A 15,105-nucleotide genomic window follows, 5' to 3' on the forward strand; every position below is an offset into this window, starting at 1 on the left:
GGCAGTGCCCGGTTCCCATACGGTGCCCCCAAGGGACCCCTGGACAGGAATCACTGTCCCTGTCCCCTCCTGGGTGACCCTGGGGTCACCCAAACGAGGGTCTGGCTGGCCACCCCCTGCTCCCACCACCCACAGGGTTCTGCTCACCCCATGCAGATCCCAAAACACCGGATTCACCTGGCGCTGCCGCTGCCCCGCGCTCGCTGCCACCACGGAGCCCCGTGTGCTCCATCCAAATTTTATTCGGGAAGCTGCAGGCGTCAAAGTCCCCAAAGTGCCAGGGGGACATGCAGGGGGGGTCGAGTCAGAAACGGGGTGAAGGGAGGAGAAGGGGTGATGCCAGAAGTCCTGGGATACCCAGGCGGGCTGGGACGGCCCTTGGCATGTTCTCCAGAGGGAAAGACAACTTGGCTCAGGGAGGGGAGGGGTTGGTGCTGTGGCTCTGGGATGGGAGCAGGGTGGGTTCATCCTCGCTGGGTCCTGGGGTCCCCCCTCTGCTCCAGGCAGAGGCAGGTCCGTGGTGTCAGGGATGTGCAGGGCAAGGAAGGGATGGCCGGAGTTAATTAATCCTTGTAGTTCTTGGTGAGGAACTGGGTTGAGGCCACAGGTTGGCCCAGATCAAAATCATCCACGAAGTCCTTCAAGTTCCAGGCACCTGGGGAGAGAGGAAAAGGGGGTGAGCAGGGCTGCAGGAGGGCTGGAGAGGGGAGCAGCCCAGCGCAGCTGCTGCTCTGCCCCAAACCACATCCTGCACACCCCAGGAGGCCCCGGGGACAGCGGGGAGTCACGGGGACCCCAGCTCTGAGCGTCCCGGGGTACGAGGGGTTGGCTCCTCTCCCATCCCCGACCTTTAGAGCAAACCTTCCTACGAGCCCACCCCGGGGGTGACCTGGCTGGGAATCCCCCTGGGGGTGTCACAGGAGAGTCCCCGTCCCCCTCACTGCCGTTCACAGACTATATGGAGCCCAGGGGGTTCCCCATTCCTGACCCTTGTCCCCTGCTGCCCGCCCTGACCCCAGGATCCCGCAGGTCTGGGGGCAGCTTGTGCTGGATCCAGCTGTGGTTTCCCCCATGTAGGCAGCAGGGAAACCCTCTCCAGGGCCAAGGGCAGGAGGGATTCCCTCACAGCCGGCCCTTGTGGGGGCAGAAATCCCCCTGTGCCCTGCCAGAGTCAGGCACCGAGCCTGGGTCTGGCTGGTGGCTGCCGGAGCATCCTGCTCGGAGCAGAGGGGCTTTCCCTGGCACCCAAACAGCTCACGGGGAAAAGGGGCCCGTTGTTTATCTGAAACCTGTCCTCTCCTCTTCCTGGCTGCTCTTTAATGTCACGAGGCAGCCTGGCAGCCTTTATCTGCTCTCACATCTCAGCCCCGACCCGAGCGCCAGCGTCCCCTTTGCTCTTGCAAAAAGTGCTGAGCAAAAGCTGAGCTGCTGCATCACCTGCGTGGGGTGGTGATGGCTCGGGGAGCTTCTGGAGCTCCCACCTGCTCCCCACCTCGGGCTCTGAGCTCCAAAAACAGCTCTGGAGATTCTCGTGGTGACGGCACCGCCGCCCTGTGACCTCCCGGAGCTGCGAGAGGCGGCGGCCGGGATGCTCCAGGGCCCGGGAAGGAGTTCACAGGATGCTCAGGAAGGAGCTTGCATCCCACATTCCAGCTGGGATGAGATGCTGGAATGCACCGGGCTGCTGCTGGAGGGTCCCAGGTGTCCCCTGCCCACCCTCCGAGGACCCAAACCAAGCCGAGAGCGAGGAGAGCCCCGATGTCCGGCACTGGGGGACACCGCCAGCCGGGACACAGAGCCACGAGCGCCTCCCTCCATCCCCAAATTCCACCTCGGCTCGGCAGCAAGGGCAGCTCCTCACTTGGGGGTCTCAGCCCAGCCCCCTCAGCGCTGGGGGTCCCGCTGAAGGCGGCGCCAGGGGAAGGAGCCCCGGGGGGGCGGCTCCCGCTGCGCCTGCAGCCCTCGCCGGGTGCCTTTCATCCGGAGGCTTTGAAAGCGCCGGGAAAACCCCGCGGGAGAGCAGCCGGTGCCATTCGGGACAGGGGCGAGAGCGAGACGCGGCACCCCCCGACTCCCGGGGGTGCCGGAGCTGTCACTGATGCTCGCGGAGCCTCCGGAGAGGCGCGGATGAAAGGAGCCGGGGGAGGCAGAGCCTCTGCGGGGCTGCAGGCGCCGGCCCGAGCCCCGACTGTGGGGCCGCGGTTTTTCCTGACCTACTTTCCTACCTGCCCTGGCACCGCTTGTGCCCGGCCCGTCGGGGTAGGGAAAGCCCCGGGGCAGCCGCGGGTGTGGCAAAGGGGGGGGATTCACCCGGGGAGTGCCAGACTTGGGTCCCCCGACAGCAAATCCAACCCCAAAGCGGGCGCCCCATCCCGGCGTGATGAATTCCCGGCCCAGGGTGACATCCCTGTGCCAAACCATCCCAAATCACCCCAGCTGGCACCCAGGGCTGGGGACTGTGAGTCACTGGGAGCCGGGAAAGGAGCAGGGGACCAGCCGGGGAGCCGAGGTCGCGGCGTCACTGTCCCCTCTCCCTCGCCACAACAATACGGCGTTTCATCCGTGGCTTGGTCCGTTTTCAAACTCATTTCCCAAAGGATTAAATCATCCCACTCGGCCCTTATCAGCGCACCCGCCGGAGGAAGAGGAGTGCCCGCTGACACCCACACGTGCGCGGCCGCCTGAGCCCGGAGCGCCCGATGGGGAAACTGAGGCACGGGGCTCGGGGAGAGCTCGGCATCCCTCTGATCCCACAGCTTTCCCAGCGCTGCCCTTGTCTCCTGCCCACCCCCCCCCCCCTCCAAAACGCCGGCCCCCTCCTCCCCCGGCCCCCCGGCTGTAATTTATCAGCCTCGTCAGCGGGAATGTTCTCGTGATGGGAGCCCTGATGCTTCTCTGCCAAGATTAATGATGTCCCAGCGGAGGTGGGCGGGAGGCCGGCAGCTGCTTTGGTCACCATTAAGTGACACCCGGGGACTTGGGCCGGCAACCGTGTTCTCCCCGCAGCCCTCGGCCGCCTCCCGTCCCAGCCGCAGCCTTTCCCTCCCCGCCGGGGCCCAGTCCAACCCGATTTTCCAGCTGGGTGGATCGGATTGGAGGCGCACAAGGTCGGCTCCCGAGTCAATGCCGCGGCCGCGATCCGGAGCTGGAGCTGGAGAGGGATGGAAGCACGGGCTCATCCCTCTCCCTGCTCCCCCAAAAGGATTTGTTGCACCCCGGAGGCAAAATTTCTGGGAGGAAGAAAAAAAAAATAAATTCCATTCCCGGTTGTAAAACACCTTCCCAGGGCAGGAGAGGCTTTGGGAATGCCGGAGCTGATGGGGAAAGGTGGAAGCAGAGGGATGAACTCAGGTGTGACTAAACCTCAAGATTTTGTGCTGATTAAAGATCCCCCTCGATGAAAGCTGTGGCGGGGGCGGGGGGGGTGGAACTTTAATTCCCCAGCACCACAGCCGGGGTCTGGTGGGGGCCTGAATTCCCCCGGCTGAGGGATTTCCCGTGGATCGAGAGCCTGCGGCGGGCGCTGCCACCTCGGGATGCGACAGCGGCTGTGACATTTCACACACCACAAATCATTATCTTGCATCTCCCCAAAACACAACCACTGCTTCTAACGCTCCTGGCTGCGAGGGAAGTGGGGCGAGTGGCAGGAAGAGCCGTGGGGACACCCCAAATGTCCCCACCTTCGGTCCTGAGCAGGGACGGAGCTGGTGCTCGGTGACAATTTAGTGGCACGGCCAAAAACTGAAGTGAATCAGACTCCAGAGGAGAAACCGAGGCTCTGAATTATTTGCCCGAGGTCACACGGAGCCGGCTGGTGCCGGGATTGATCAGAAACACTCACGGGGAAGGATCAGGGTGGGTGGTTTTTTTCTTGATGAAATAAGATTTTTGCTCAAGAGCCGCCCTGGAGAAACATCTGATTTCCACATTGCCACGAGTGACAGGGGGACGTGTCCGGGTCCTGCAGCCCTTCCAGCTGTGCCCGTCAGCGCCATCCCAACGGGGACATCCCCACGGCAGGGTGGGCACTGGGGCCACCCTGGAAATGTCCCCGCTCCCCTCCGAGCCGCTGGCGCTGCACAGCCAGGCGAGGAGGGAGAAGAAACAGGGATTTGTTCTCCACGCTCGCCGTTGCCCCTCGCGTTTTGAATTCCCAGGGATCTTTTCCAGGAGCAGGGACAGGCGACGCGGGCAGGTCCTGGTTTAGTGCCCTCTTCTGGAGGCTCCGGCCGAGCTCCTGCCATCCCGCCTGGCAGTGTCACTGTCACCTTCTCCCGGCCCGGCCACGCTTGGTCCGGGACTTGGCTCGGCCTGGCCTCCAAAGCACATCCCGTGCCAGGAGGGGAATTTTCTGGGAGCTGAGCAGAAACGCTCTGGTGCCAGAGGGAGGGATGCCTGGCACAGGGATGCAGCACTGGAGGCTGGACACATCCCGAGGCTGGGATGGGCCTGCAGCACTCAGGACATGTCCCTGCCCAGGGTTGGTGATGATGGGTGTCCCCATCCTCGGTGAGACAGAGATGTCGCTGTCACCAGATGTAGGACAGAGTAAAAACAGCGAGAAGGGGTTCATTTCAGGCCAAGTGAGATGGGAAATTCCGAGCAAGGATGTGAACTGTGCCTCTGGCATCGCCGGGAGAACCTGCATCGCTTCTTGTGCAGGAGAGGAGCAAGGCAGAGCCCGGGCTGGGTTCTCATCCGTGATCCTTTGGGATTGGGGTCACCCCCTCCTCGTTCCCACCTTCTGCCAAAGGTGTCTGCTCCTCTCCCCCGTGTGCTGCCTTTGCTGGATGCAGCAGCAGATCCATCAGTGCTCATCCCACTGCCTTGGGGATGGATTTATTTAAAACCCTTGAGACATCGAAATCTCATCCTTTGGCTGCTTTTTGGGTTCATTCCCTGGGAATAAAGATGATGGGCTGTCGGTGTCTCAGCCCAGCAGCATCCCCCGGCCAGGCCGAGGATTGTGATGCAGCAGGGAAATGGTTAAAAATAACCTTCGACCAGTTCCTTAAACACGAGCCAGAGCCCCGCAGCTGCCTGATAAACCACGCTCAGGCTTTGGATGTTGCGGAAAAACATCCAAAATATCCGCTGGGTCTTTCCCGGGATGGGCTGGGAAACACAGATGGGACGGGGACGGTGCCAGCTGGGGAACGCCCCGCCACCCCACGCCTTGGGGACCTTCCCCAGGGGGTGAAATTTGGGGGGCTGGAGCCTCATGTCCTGCTAAGAAGATGATTTCTCTGGAAAAAAAGCTCCTTGGTGGATGTCTCTGTGTCCCCTCCCAGCTCCGGGGTGCTGCGGTGGGAGTGTGGGGACAACACGGAGCCCTCCGAGCAGCAACGAGGAGCCGGCTCCTCTGGCAGGGGGGTGACATCAGCGGTGCCATTAAGCAGCGGAGCTAATGAGCCAGAAAACAAAGCCAAGGGCAGGGAGAACCTGCAGGGGGACCCGTGGCAGCCGCATCCCGCTCTGGCCGTGGGATGAGCAGCAGGGCTCAATGCCGGGGGGGGTTCAGGGGTTATCCCAGAGTCCCCCAGAGCCAGCCCCCCACCCCGGGCCGTGCTCTGTGGGTTACCAGGAGCGGGGTGAGTCAGGCAGAGCAGCCCAGACGCACCGACCTGACCTGCCCGTCGAGCCCTGCTCATGTGGTCCCAGCTGGGAAAGTTTTGAAATTTCCCTTGTGGAGGCCGCGTGAGGCACAGAGCCCCGAGTTCCAGGCAGGGCAGGGAGGAGCCCCGGCTTGGCCCCGGGCAGGATGGATCCCTGCCCGCCCCGGGGTCCCGCAGGCTGCCCCGTGCTCCAGGATGGAGCAGCAGGAACGATCCCCTGGGCATCTCGGGGGTCTTGGCTGCTCCATCCCTTCCGTGAAAGATTTTGGGAGGAGCTGGGAGTTGGCAGGCGTTGTGTCAGCCCGGTTTGAGCAATCCCTTGCTAAACCTTCTCCTCGCGGCTGATCCTTATCCGAGGTGCCGGTGATGCAACTCCCGCGGCTCGGGCTGGAGGGGGGGGATTTGTGCCAGCAAGGGCCGCGTTTCACAGCCCACATCTCTCCCTGCTTCCGATCCCGCTAGCCAGGCCGCTACCAGACTTTTCCCAAGGGTTTTCTGGCTGCCTGGCGAGGATTTAACACCTCACCCACGTCCCCTGGAAGGATCCCTTTGCACCCAGCGAGCATCCCCAGCCTGCCGGAGCGCGCCGCGTTATCCATAGCCCTGGGAAAGCCCCTCGGGGCTGGAATCGAGGGCGCAGCAGGGTCCTTACCCAGAGATTCCTTGTCCTCGGGGCTCAGGGCGATGGTTTTGTGCGCTGGCTGCCGGTACAGGCGGAACTGGTAGCGGTGGTAGCCGCTGTAGCGCGGGGGCTTGGGCTGGCTGTAATCTGGGATGCAGAAGAGAAGGGCTGAGCACCTCCCTGAGCCGAAATTCCCACCAGAACCAGTTATCCGCCACCCTCCTCCAGGCCGGGGTCACTGTGAGCACTCACCACGCATCAGCTCAGGTGTTCCACGGGCAGAGCGGCCACCAGAACGGCCCCTCACCACACCCTGGAGCACCCTGACCTCCCCTCTATCCCCCTCCCCACGTCTGCACCCTCCCTGCTGGGTGCAGCCTCCCCCGGGCAGGGGATGTGCCCCCTGAGACCCCCAGCCCCCAGCAGGGCACGGCCAGCACCCCTTGGGCTGCCCCAGGGGGGGCCCTGGGGTCCACACGGTGCTCCAGGCTGGGAGAGAGCAGTGCACAGCTGCCCAGATGTGGGGCCTGCAGCTGGCCCAGGACATGTCCAGCTGCTGAGGACAGAGAGGGAAAGGGACATCCATGGGAGGCACGGCACAGCACAGCCACCCCAGCAGGGACAGGAGGATGTGGCACCGAGGGACAAGAGGCTGAAGCTCCTCCAGGACTCAGTCACCTGCAGCCAGGTGAGCCCCCAGCCCCTCTCCCCTGGGGTGTCGCCTCCTCGAGCCCCATCTTGGCCCGTTCTGGACTGAAACTCTTTGTTCCTGCTACATCACAGCAGTTGTTGGGATTCACCCGCTTTTATCTTGTGTTTTCCTTTTGGGTTTTATCCATCCCCCCTCTTTTTGCACTGGCTTGGAGCCTTTCCAACTGCTGGGGAGTCTTTAAACCACTTTTGCCTCTAGAAAAAATAAGAGAAAAAAAGTGGCTCCTATTTCAGACAGCGCCCAGCTGTGCCCCGGGGAGCTCCTTGTGTCCCCTCCTTGTGTCCCTCCCTCGTGTCCTGGCGTGCCCACACTGCCACCCCCTTGTCCCAGCTGGCTGAGACCCCCATCCCCTCCTTCAGGGCCTGCACTCACCTGTCAGGACCTTCCCTTTGATCTTCCCAACCCTCAGATCCGAACCCTGAAAGGACAAAAAGAGGGAGGTTCGGTGAAACTGGGATCCTCAGGAGGAGCACTCGGGGGGATGGACCCTTCCTGCCCCCCCCAGCTGTGCCATTTGTCCCCGGGGATTCATTTCCCAACATTTTGTGTGTTTTTCCTTGTAAAGATCATTCTCTCATCTTTTCCTTGTAAAGATCATTTTCTCCAGGGTGGGTGGGAAGGAGCATGATGGGGTTTTGCTTTGGGATTTTGGCTGTTTGGGATTTAGGGGCTCGATCCCTGGCACACGGGTGACACTGTTGTCACCTGCACAGGGAGACTGTGAATGGTCTGGAGATCCAGGCCAGGGATCCAGGCTGTGGCACACGGGGAAAGCCACAACAATTCCATTAAAAGCCTCAGTGCTTCTCAGCACACCGGTATTTGGGAGAGCTGGCCCATTCCAGGTGGGATTGTGATGATTTTGGCTTTGCTCTCAACAGAAACTCCTGCTTGCAGAGCGAGTCCTGCTTGGCTCCCCATCCCCATCCTGGAATTCTTCCCGGAGGCAAAGAACCTTTCCTGGGACACCGAGCATCCTGTGGGGACTGGGTGCATGTACAAAGGGACAACAACAGGAGCCGCATCCACATCCTGGCCCCACACATCCCACCTCACCCCTGACCTGCAGTGCTATTCCCGGCCATTCCCAACCTCCCGGCACTCGTAAATCCTTTCCTACGGCACCCGTTATTCCAGTCCTGCCCACACACGCTCTGCTGCCAGGGCTCCTCCGTCCTAACCTGCCCTGGGAGTTATTATCCCAAAAAAAAAAAAAAAAAAAGATGGCTCAGATAACTCGCAGCAAAAGCGCACGTGGGGAACGGGGCTCGGTGCCTCGGCTCCCCGCGATCAAAACCTCCCTTTCCCTCCAAGGGAACCTGCTCTGCACCTGAGTCACGGCCGGTGACAGCCTCCTGCCAGCCGCCCCTGGCACGCCACAGGTCACCAGGGAGCCAAGAGCCCGCTCAGATCCTCGGCTATCGCCTGGCTCGCCACCTCGGCAGCCGGAGCCGCCGGTATCCCGGTGACGGGGAGGTGATGAGCGAGGATTTGGGCAGGTTTGGGTGCCTGGGATCACGGCGGGAGGGGAAGGAGCAGAGCAGGGTGTGAGGGGACAAGCGCCCGGGGCGGGGGACACAGGGGGCTGCTGTGGCCTTGCCCAGATGTGCACACCCGCGCCATCCAGCTGCGCACACCCGCTCGCCAGCGCCCATCCAGATGTGCACGGCCAGCCCACCCGCACGGGCTGGCGCCTCCTCCGCCCAGATGTGCACGTGTGCCCGAGCCCTCCAGCTGTGCCTGCTCCCCCAGATGTGCCGCTGCCCGGCTGGGGAGGTGGGTGGGAAGCTGCTGGCGCATCCCGAGCTCATCCCGAGCTCATCCCGGGCCGCCTGCCAGCCCCGGCTCTTCAAAGGCAGGGACTGCGGGCTTCTCTGCGCTCCTGGCAGGAACGCTCCCGTGCGGGGACCGCGCTGCTATTCCTGGCTTTGCCAGGGGCTTATCGGGACAGGCCGGGCCTCCTCCCTGCTTCCCTGCCCGCTGATGTGGGCTGCCTTGCTCGCCCCGAGATGCTGCGGGTTCCTCGCTAGCCCCGGGCATGGGAGAGTCAAAGGATAAAGCTCCTTTTTAAGAGGCGAGAACAGGAAGAGGGCGGGAGGGAGAAAGTCGGGATGAGCGCTCCAAACCCTGCCTGGTTGTTGGTTTGGTTTTTTTTTTTGTTTTTTTTTTTTCTTTAATAGTAAACAGCGATCCTGGGAGCAAGGAGCAAGCTCTGGGCACGGCTGCCGGGATACGGGAGGGATTGGAGAGGTGGGGTGTGACGCCCTGTGACATTTTCTCCTTGTTTTTTTCGCTCAGGCCGTGGTTTGTCGGAGGAACAACCCCCCCCGGCAGCCCCTTTCCCCTTTGCTGACACGCCGGTGAGGGCGAGGGGAGCATCACACTCCGGCAGCTCCCGAAGATCCCTGCCACGAGCCGAGCTAATGGACACTGATGAGCTGCCGCGTTTATTAATGCCCTTTCATGAGAGCATTAATAGTTCCTAATGACACCATTTGAGCTTCCCAGCCTTTTATCTCCTTTCTCTCTTTCCCCTGCCGAGGACACGGGTGTAGGAGGTGGAATTAGATATTCCCACCCTCCGGTCTGTGCCGGGTGGTGTCGAGAAGCTGGCGGGGCACGGGATGCTCGTGCGGAGAGATCTGGGCAGCCTGGAAAAAAAAAATTAAAATCTGTGCCACACATTTTTGAGTGCCAGGAGCTCCTTCTCCGCGATCTTTTCCTCGGCCAAAGGAGTGGGGGGGTTTATCCCTCTTTTTCCTGGTGCCCTGGACACGGAGCGAGGCTCCCTTGGAATCTCACTGCCTGCACGTCGCAGCCGAGGGTGGGGGGGAGAAATAAATAAACAAACACAAATAAATTAAAGGCAGTGAGTCACCTTGTGTTTTCCTCTTGATCTTTTTTTTTGTTTTCTTTTCACCCCCTTTCCTTTTCTTCCCCCCCTCCATCTCCGGAACGTGTCTGATCCCATCGGAGAGGAGGGGAAAGGGATGAGTGGCGAGCTCTCGCCAGCGATTCGCCCGGGCGAGGACGGAGGGTTATGGAAAGTGGGTGTGGGAATCGGCACAATCGCTGGCAGGGCACCAGGACAAACAGATGACGGATGGGACCCGGGGAAGTGCAGCCGAGCAGGGCTGGGCTGCTCCTGCCTCGCCGGGAGTGCGTCCCAGCCCGGCCCCGGGGACCCCGGGACACCGGGGGGGGCTCAGCCACGTGCGGGGGCTGCATCCCATGGGATGGGCATTAACCAACGATTATCCGAGGGGAAAGCTGATCCCAATCAGCCGGGGCTGCTCCTGCACTGCTCCTCACCAGCACGAGTTTGACGGGGCCCGAGCGGCTTCAAAGGCGGCCCAACGGGAGCCCAGATTTGTTCTCCTCAGTTCCTGTGACCTTTGGAATGAGGTCAGGACGGAGGAATTGGCTCAGCCAGCGCAGGGGAGCATCCCCGGGAAGGGCAGAGCCGCTGGGATGGCAACCCAGCTTCCCCCCACGAAGCTGGAACGGGGAAGAAGAGGATGAGATGCTAATTGCAGGTGGATCTGGATCTGTTCCACCGTGTCCTTGCAGAGGCAGGTGAAGGTTTTGGGGTTTCCTCCTCCCCACCAAAGCCAGCAGCAGTGGGGAGGAGGACCACTCCTCCCCCAGCTCCCAAAACCATCCAGGCCCGTCTTGCTTTCCAACAAAAAAACCATGTGAGCAAAGAGCCGACCCAAGAGAAACTCTCCCTCTGGTTTTCCCCGTGCACAGGGAGGCCAGGAGAGAGCAGGGCAGGGCCCGGCCGGCTCCCAGCACTCCCAAACTCTGGCATTTCCCAGCTCAGCCGCCTGTTTGCACAGCAGCTCGCTTCCAGAAGGATCCTGGGGCTGGATTTGGGGCACGGGATGCTCCCAAACGGCTCCAGCTCGCCCACACCACCCCGACCCTCCGGCTGCTGCTGCTGCTCCAGCCCACCCCTGCTCCTCCTGTCACCGTCACGCCGGGGTTTGGTGCCCCAAGGAGCCTGTCAGCCCCGACCCTGCCAGTCCTTTGGTGATGGGAAATGTCACATCCCATTATGCCAGCCCTGGATTGTCGTGGGCTCTCCGTCGGGGAAGAGATTGGGAGAAAGAGGAAAAAAAAAGAAGAAACACAGAAATTGTTTTCATGGAAGAAGCAGGAGCGGAGAGACACCCCCAGCCAGGATGGGAAAGGCATCCTTGGGAAGGGCCTCTCCTGGCTTCTCCATTGCTCCAAAGTGTCCTGACAGCATTCCCAGGGCAGGGAACGACTTAACGCAGGGACAAGACCCCGCAGAGGTTGGATCCCATCACACCCCAAATCCGGAGAATCCTCCTCTTCCTGCTGGAAGCAGCCCAGCTCTCCCAAGGCCAGACCTTCTCCTCAGGCTCCTGCTCTGGTGCTTCCCCGCAGCCCCAGTTCCTGGATCCTGGGATGACTCAGGGCCCTCGCTCGGTGCTCGGAGCCAGTTTCGCTCTCCGGGCACAGCTGGAGACGTGGCCGGGCCATCCCAGGCCTGAGGCAGGAATGATTCCCAGAATTTCCCTGCTCCAAGCTTCCTACCCGGATCCTCACTGCCCAGACACTTTGTTTCCCGTGTGTGTGAAGAGCAGGAGTTAAGAGTTAATCCTCTCTCCAGAGCTTCCTGCTCCGCTCACAGGCTCCAGAAATGTCCAGCCCCACGGTCCCCAAGGAGGGCGGGATCCATGGAATCTCCAGCTGCTGACCCCCTTACCCAGAACTCGTTATTTTAATTTGTTAAATCTTATATTCATGGGATTTCACCGTTCCAAGTGATATTTGACTTGTCCCCTGTCAGTCTGCACCTGAAAAACTGATAAACCACCATGGTCTCAGCCACATCCAGGCAGAAAAAGAGTGGAAAAGGTACTTTTCCTTCTACAGGGAACTTCAGGGCAGATCCAGAACCTCAGGAAAGCTAAACCTGGGTGCGTTGGGATCTCACAGCTGATGGATTTGTCTGGCTGGGGACTGACACAGCCACAAGCACCAAAACTGGGTGACTTTAACCCCAAAATCGTGCCAGGACACCTCATCCCAGCAGGCACTGACTGCACACCCTCATCGCAAAAAATTCTCCGAGGCTCATCAGAATTCCTGGGAAAACTTGCTGAGGGTCCCCCACAAGCAGGAGTTGGAGCAAGCCCAGGGATGTCACCGCTCCAACATGGATCTGAAGAGCCTCTCCCACTTTTCCAGGGTCTGAACTCCAAGGATTTACCCCTACAGCCTTTAGGATCCTCAGGCAGCTCTTGGCACGGCCGGGACATTTTTCTAGCTCACGTTAAATGGGGAAGGCGACCATAAAAATATATTAAAAAATAAATATCGGGCACGGCCGTAATTTAAATGCAGCTTTGTCTGATCCACCCTAACGCCGCAGGGGAGGACGTGCCACGGGTTATTAACTGAGCAAAATAAACATAAATCACCTCCGTGCCTGGCTTTTTGCAAGGGTGTTTTTTTGGGTTTTTGGTTTTGTTTTGTTTTTTTTTTTTTTTTTTTTGGTTTTGTTTCGTTTTAAATTTAGAAATAAAACCCTGCACTCCATCACCCAAACCTGCTCCTGGCAGCTCGAGGATGGCATTCCCAGCACCAGGATATCAAAAAAAAAAAGAGAGATTTTGCAAAGAGGGAGGCTCTGCTGGGTGGATTTCCAGCGAGAGACGGATCCCAGCCCGGCTTAGGCGTTGCTGGCACGGCTGCTGTGCCCATCTGCACCTTTCCTGCGGGATGTAGGTGAGGGGTCCGAGCCAGCGGGGCGGAGGCTTGTGATGACACTTCGGGAGGGTTTTGAAACCTCAGACAAAAACATTTGTGTTGAAAAAGGAGAAAGGATTTTGTTGGGGTTTTTTTTAAACACCTGTGGGGGTTGTGGAGGGAGCTGCAGAGAGGGGGGGAGGAATGGGATGCAGGATGCTGGGCTGCCTTCCCAAAAGTGGAGATGTGGCTTTGCCAGGACACTCCTGGCGTGGGTTGGAGCGCTGGATTTGGGAGTCGAGGCCGGTGGCTTTGCCAAGAAACTCCATGGAGGAGTTTCCCTGCTACCCCTTCCCTCTGCAGCCCCGGCGGGGAAGCACCAGGGGTTTGTTGAGGCCAGAAAGTTGAGTAAAGATGGAGGTTGAATAAAATCAAAGTTGAATAAAATCAAAGTCGAATAAAATGAAGGTTGAACAAACGACGGCTGAATAAAACGACGGTGGAATGAAATCAAAGTTGGATACAATGAAGGTTGAACAAATGATGGTGGAATGAAATGACAGTTGGATAAAACGATGGTTGCACCAGCTTGTGGAGAGGGCTGTGCACTCCCTGCTTGCCGTGCTCTGGACCCTGGTGAATTTGGGGGGTGGCTGCACCCCAAAACCCCTTTTGGGGAGCGCCGCAATCCCGTCCTGCGCCGTCACACCCCGGCTCGCGGCCCCTGGGCCTCTGCTGTAAAGCCGCGATGATAAATGATGGATGCGATTGCTAAGAACAACAGGGATGTTGATAGCAACCCCAGGGGTGTGTTAGGAAGCTGCCTGGATGCCGGGCTCGGCTCTGGCTGCCTTTAACAGCCCCACGGTGTCGCAATTCCGGGCGAGCTCCCGGCGGAGCTGGCTGCTGGATGAATCACCCTGACCCACTGGCCCGGGGCTGGCCCGGCCAGGGGAGGGCTGGGCTGGGATTTGTCCAGCTCAGGATCCAGCCAGGAACTCTCTGGAGCATCCTCAGCCTCCTCGGTGCGATGCTGCTCTGCTGGGGTGGGGAGTGGTTGTGGACGTGGGGGAGCAGGAGGATGAGGATGGCTGAGGCACGAGGAGAAGGGCGCTTTGTGCCCCTCGCTGTGACGGTGGCACCGCTCAAACGCCGCTTGCGACACCCATTTTTTCCCAGACCACGCCTGTGTTTGGTGCCCTGGGCTTTGTCACCAGCCCAGACCTGGCCAGGAGCTCCACCTGGGTCTCCCGTCGTCCCCCCCTCCCATGGATCTGGGATCCCTCGGTGCTCCCCCAGCTCTGATGGGACATCCCCAAAATTCCACAAGAGCTCTCAGGAAAGGTGAACTGCAAGAGGTTCCCACAAAGAATCCCTGAGATTCCAGCAGGAGGAACAAGCCTGAAACAAGGACTGAGTAGGACTGGAAAAGTCTTTTCCATCCCAATCCCTGGGACTGGAAAACTTGCTCGCCCTGCGTGTGCGTGTAGCTTTAAGATGAGTTTGCTTTTCCAGCAGCAGATTTCCGGAGAATTCTTGGAGAAACACCAAATTTTGCCTAATTCACTCATTTAAAGGCCCGTAGCCTGAATTCTGCACGGATGAGAGTGGAGCCTGCACTGGAACCTTCCCTTGGGATGCATCCCTGGAGAGGATCCGCTGCTGTGTGGCCTTTGGGGACCGGGACAATTCCCTTTGGTGGTTGGGACCTTCCCGGCGCTGCCACCATCCAGGCTGTGGTCACCAGCAATAACCACGGCCGTGGGCCACCTGGGCCTCGAGCCCTCACCTCGGAACCACCCACCCATCCCTCTGCGTGGCACAGCCAGGCTGGAATCATGGAATGGTTTGGGTGGGAAGGGGTTTAAATCCCACCCAGTGCCACCCCTGTCATGGGCAGGGACACCTCCTAGTGTCCCAGGGTGCTCCAACCTGGCCTCCGGCACTGCCAGGGATCCAGGGGCAGCCACAGCTCCTCTGGAAACTCCATCCCAGCCAGGAATTCCTTCTCAATATCCCATCCATCCCTGCCCTCTGGCAGTGGGAAGCCATTCCCTGGGTCCTGTCCCTCCATCCCTTGTCCCCAGTCCCTCTCCAGCTCTCCTGGAGCCCCTTTAGGGCCTAGAAGGAGCTCTGAGCTCTCCCTGGAGCCTTTCCCTTCTCCAGGGGAACATTCCCAGCTCTCCCAGAATCCAGAGGGGCTCCAGCCCTGGGAGCAGCTCCGTGTTCTCCTCTGGGCTCATTCCAGCAGCTCCGTGTCCTTGTGGTGTTTGGGGACCCCGAGCTGCAGGTGGGGTGTCCCCAGAGTGGGGCAGAGGGGGAAGAATCCCCTCCCTGCGCTTTCTGGCCGTGCTGGGGTGATTTGGGGTGTTGCACCCAACCACGAGCACGGACAGATCCCGATGGGATTTGGGGTGGGACGCTGAGCCCAT

General features: G+C 60.2%; 1 protein-coding gene across 4 annotated transcripts in view; it reads right to left on the reverse strand.

Annotated features, from left to right (window-relative positions):
- Positions 1–224: 224 nt before the first annotated feature.
- Positions 225–15,105, reverse strand: part of LOC136302807 (phosphatidylethanolamine-binding protein 4-like) — a 75,683-nt gene continuing 60,802 nt past the window's right edge. For all 4 annotated transcript variants that reach the window (XM_066206368.1, XM_066206370.1, XM_066206367.1 and 1 more), the window contains 3 exons: positions 7,325–7,370; positions 6,271–6,387; positions 225–655 (listed from right to left, as the gene is read on the reverse strand). In XM_066206368.1, the coding sequence (XP_066062465.1) occupies positions 564–655; positions 6,271–6,387; positions 7,325–7,370 (255 nt within the window). In that variant the 3' untranslated portion in view covers positions 225–563. The remainder of the gene's footprint in view (positions 656–6,270; positions 6,388–7,324; positions 7,371–15,105) is intronic.

This window comes from Chamaea fasciata, unplaced genomic scaffold (genome assembly GCF_029207755.1).
Source record: "Chamaea fasciata isolate MVZ Bird 193981 ecotype frontalis unplaced genomic scaffold, bChaFas1.0.hap1 SCAF_30, whole genome shotgun sequence".
Classification (NCBI taxonomy): Eukaryota; Metazoa; Chordata; class Aves; order Passeriformes; family Sylviidae; genus Chamaea; species Chamaea fasciata.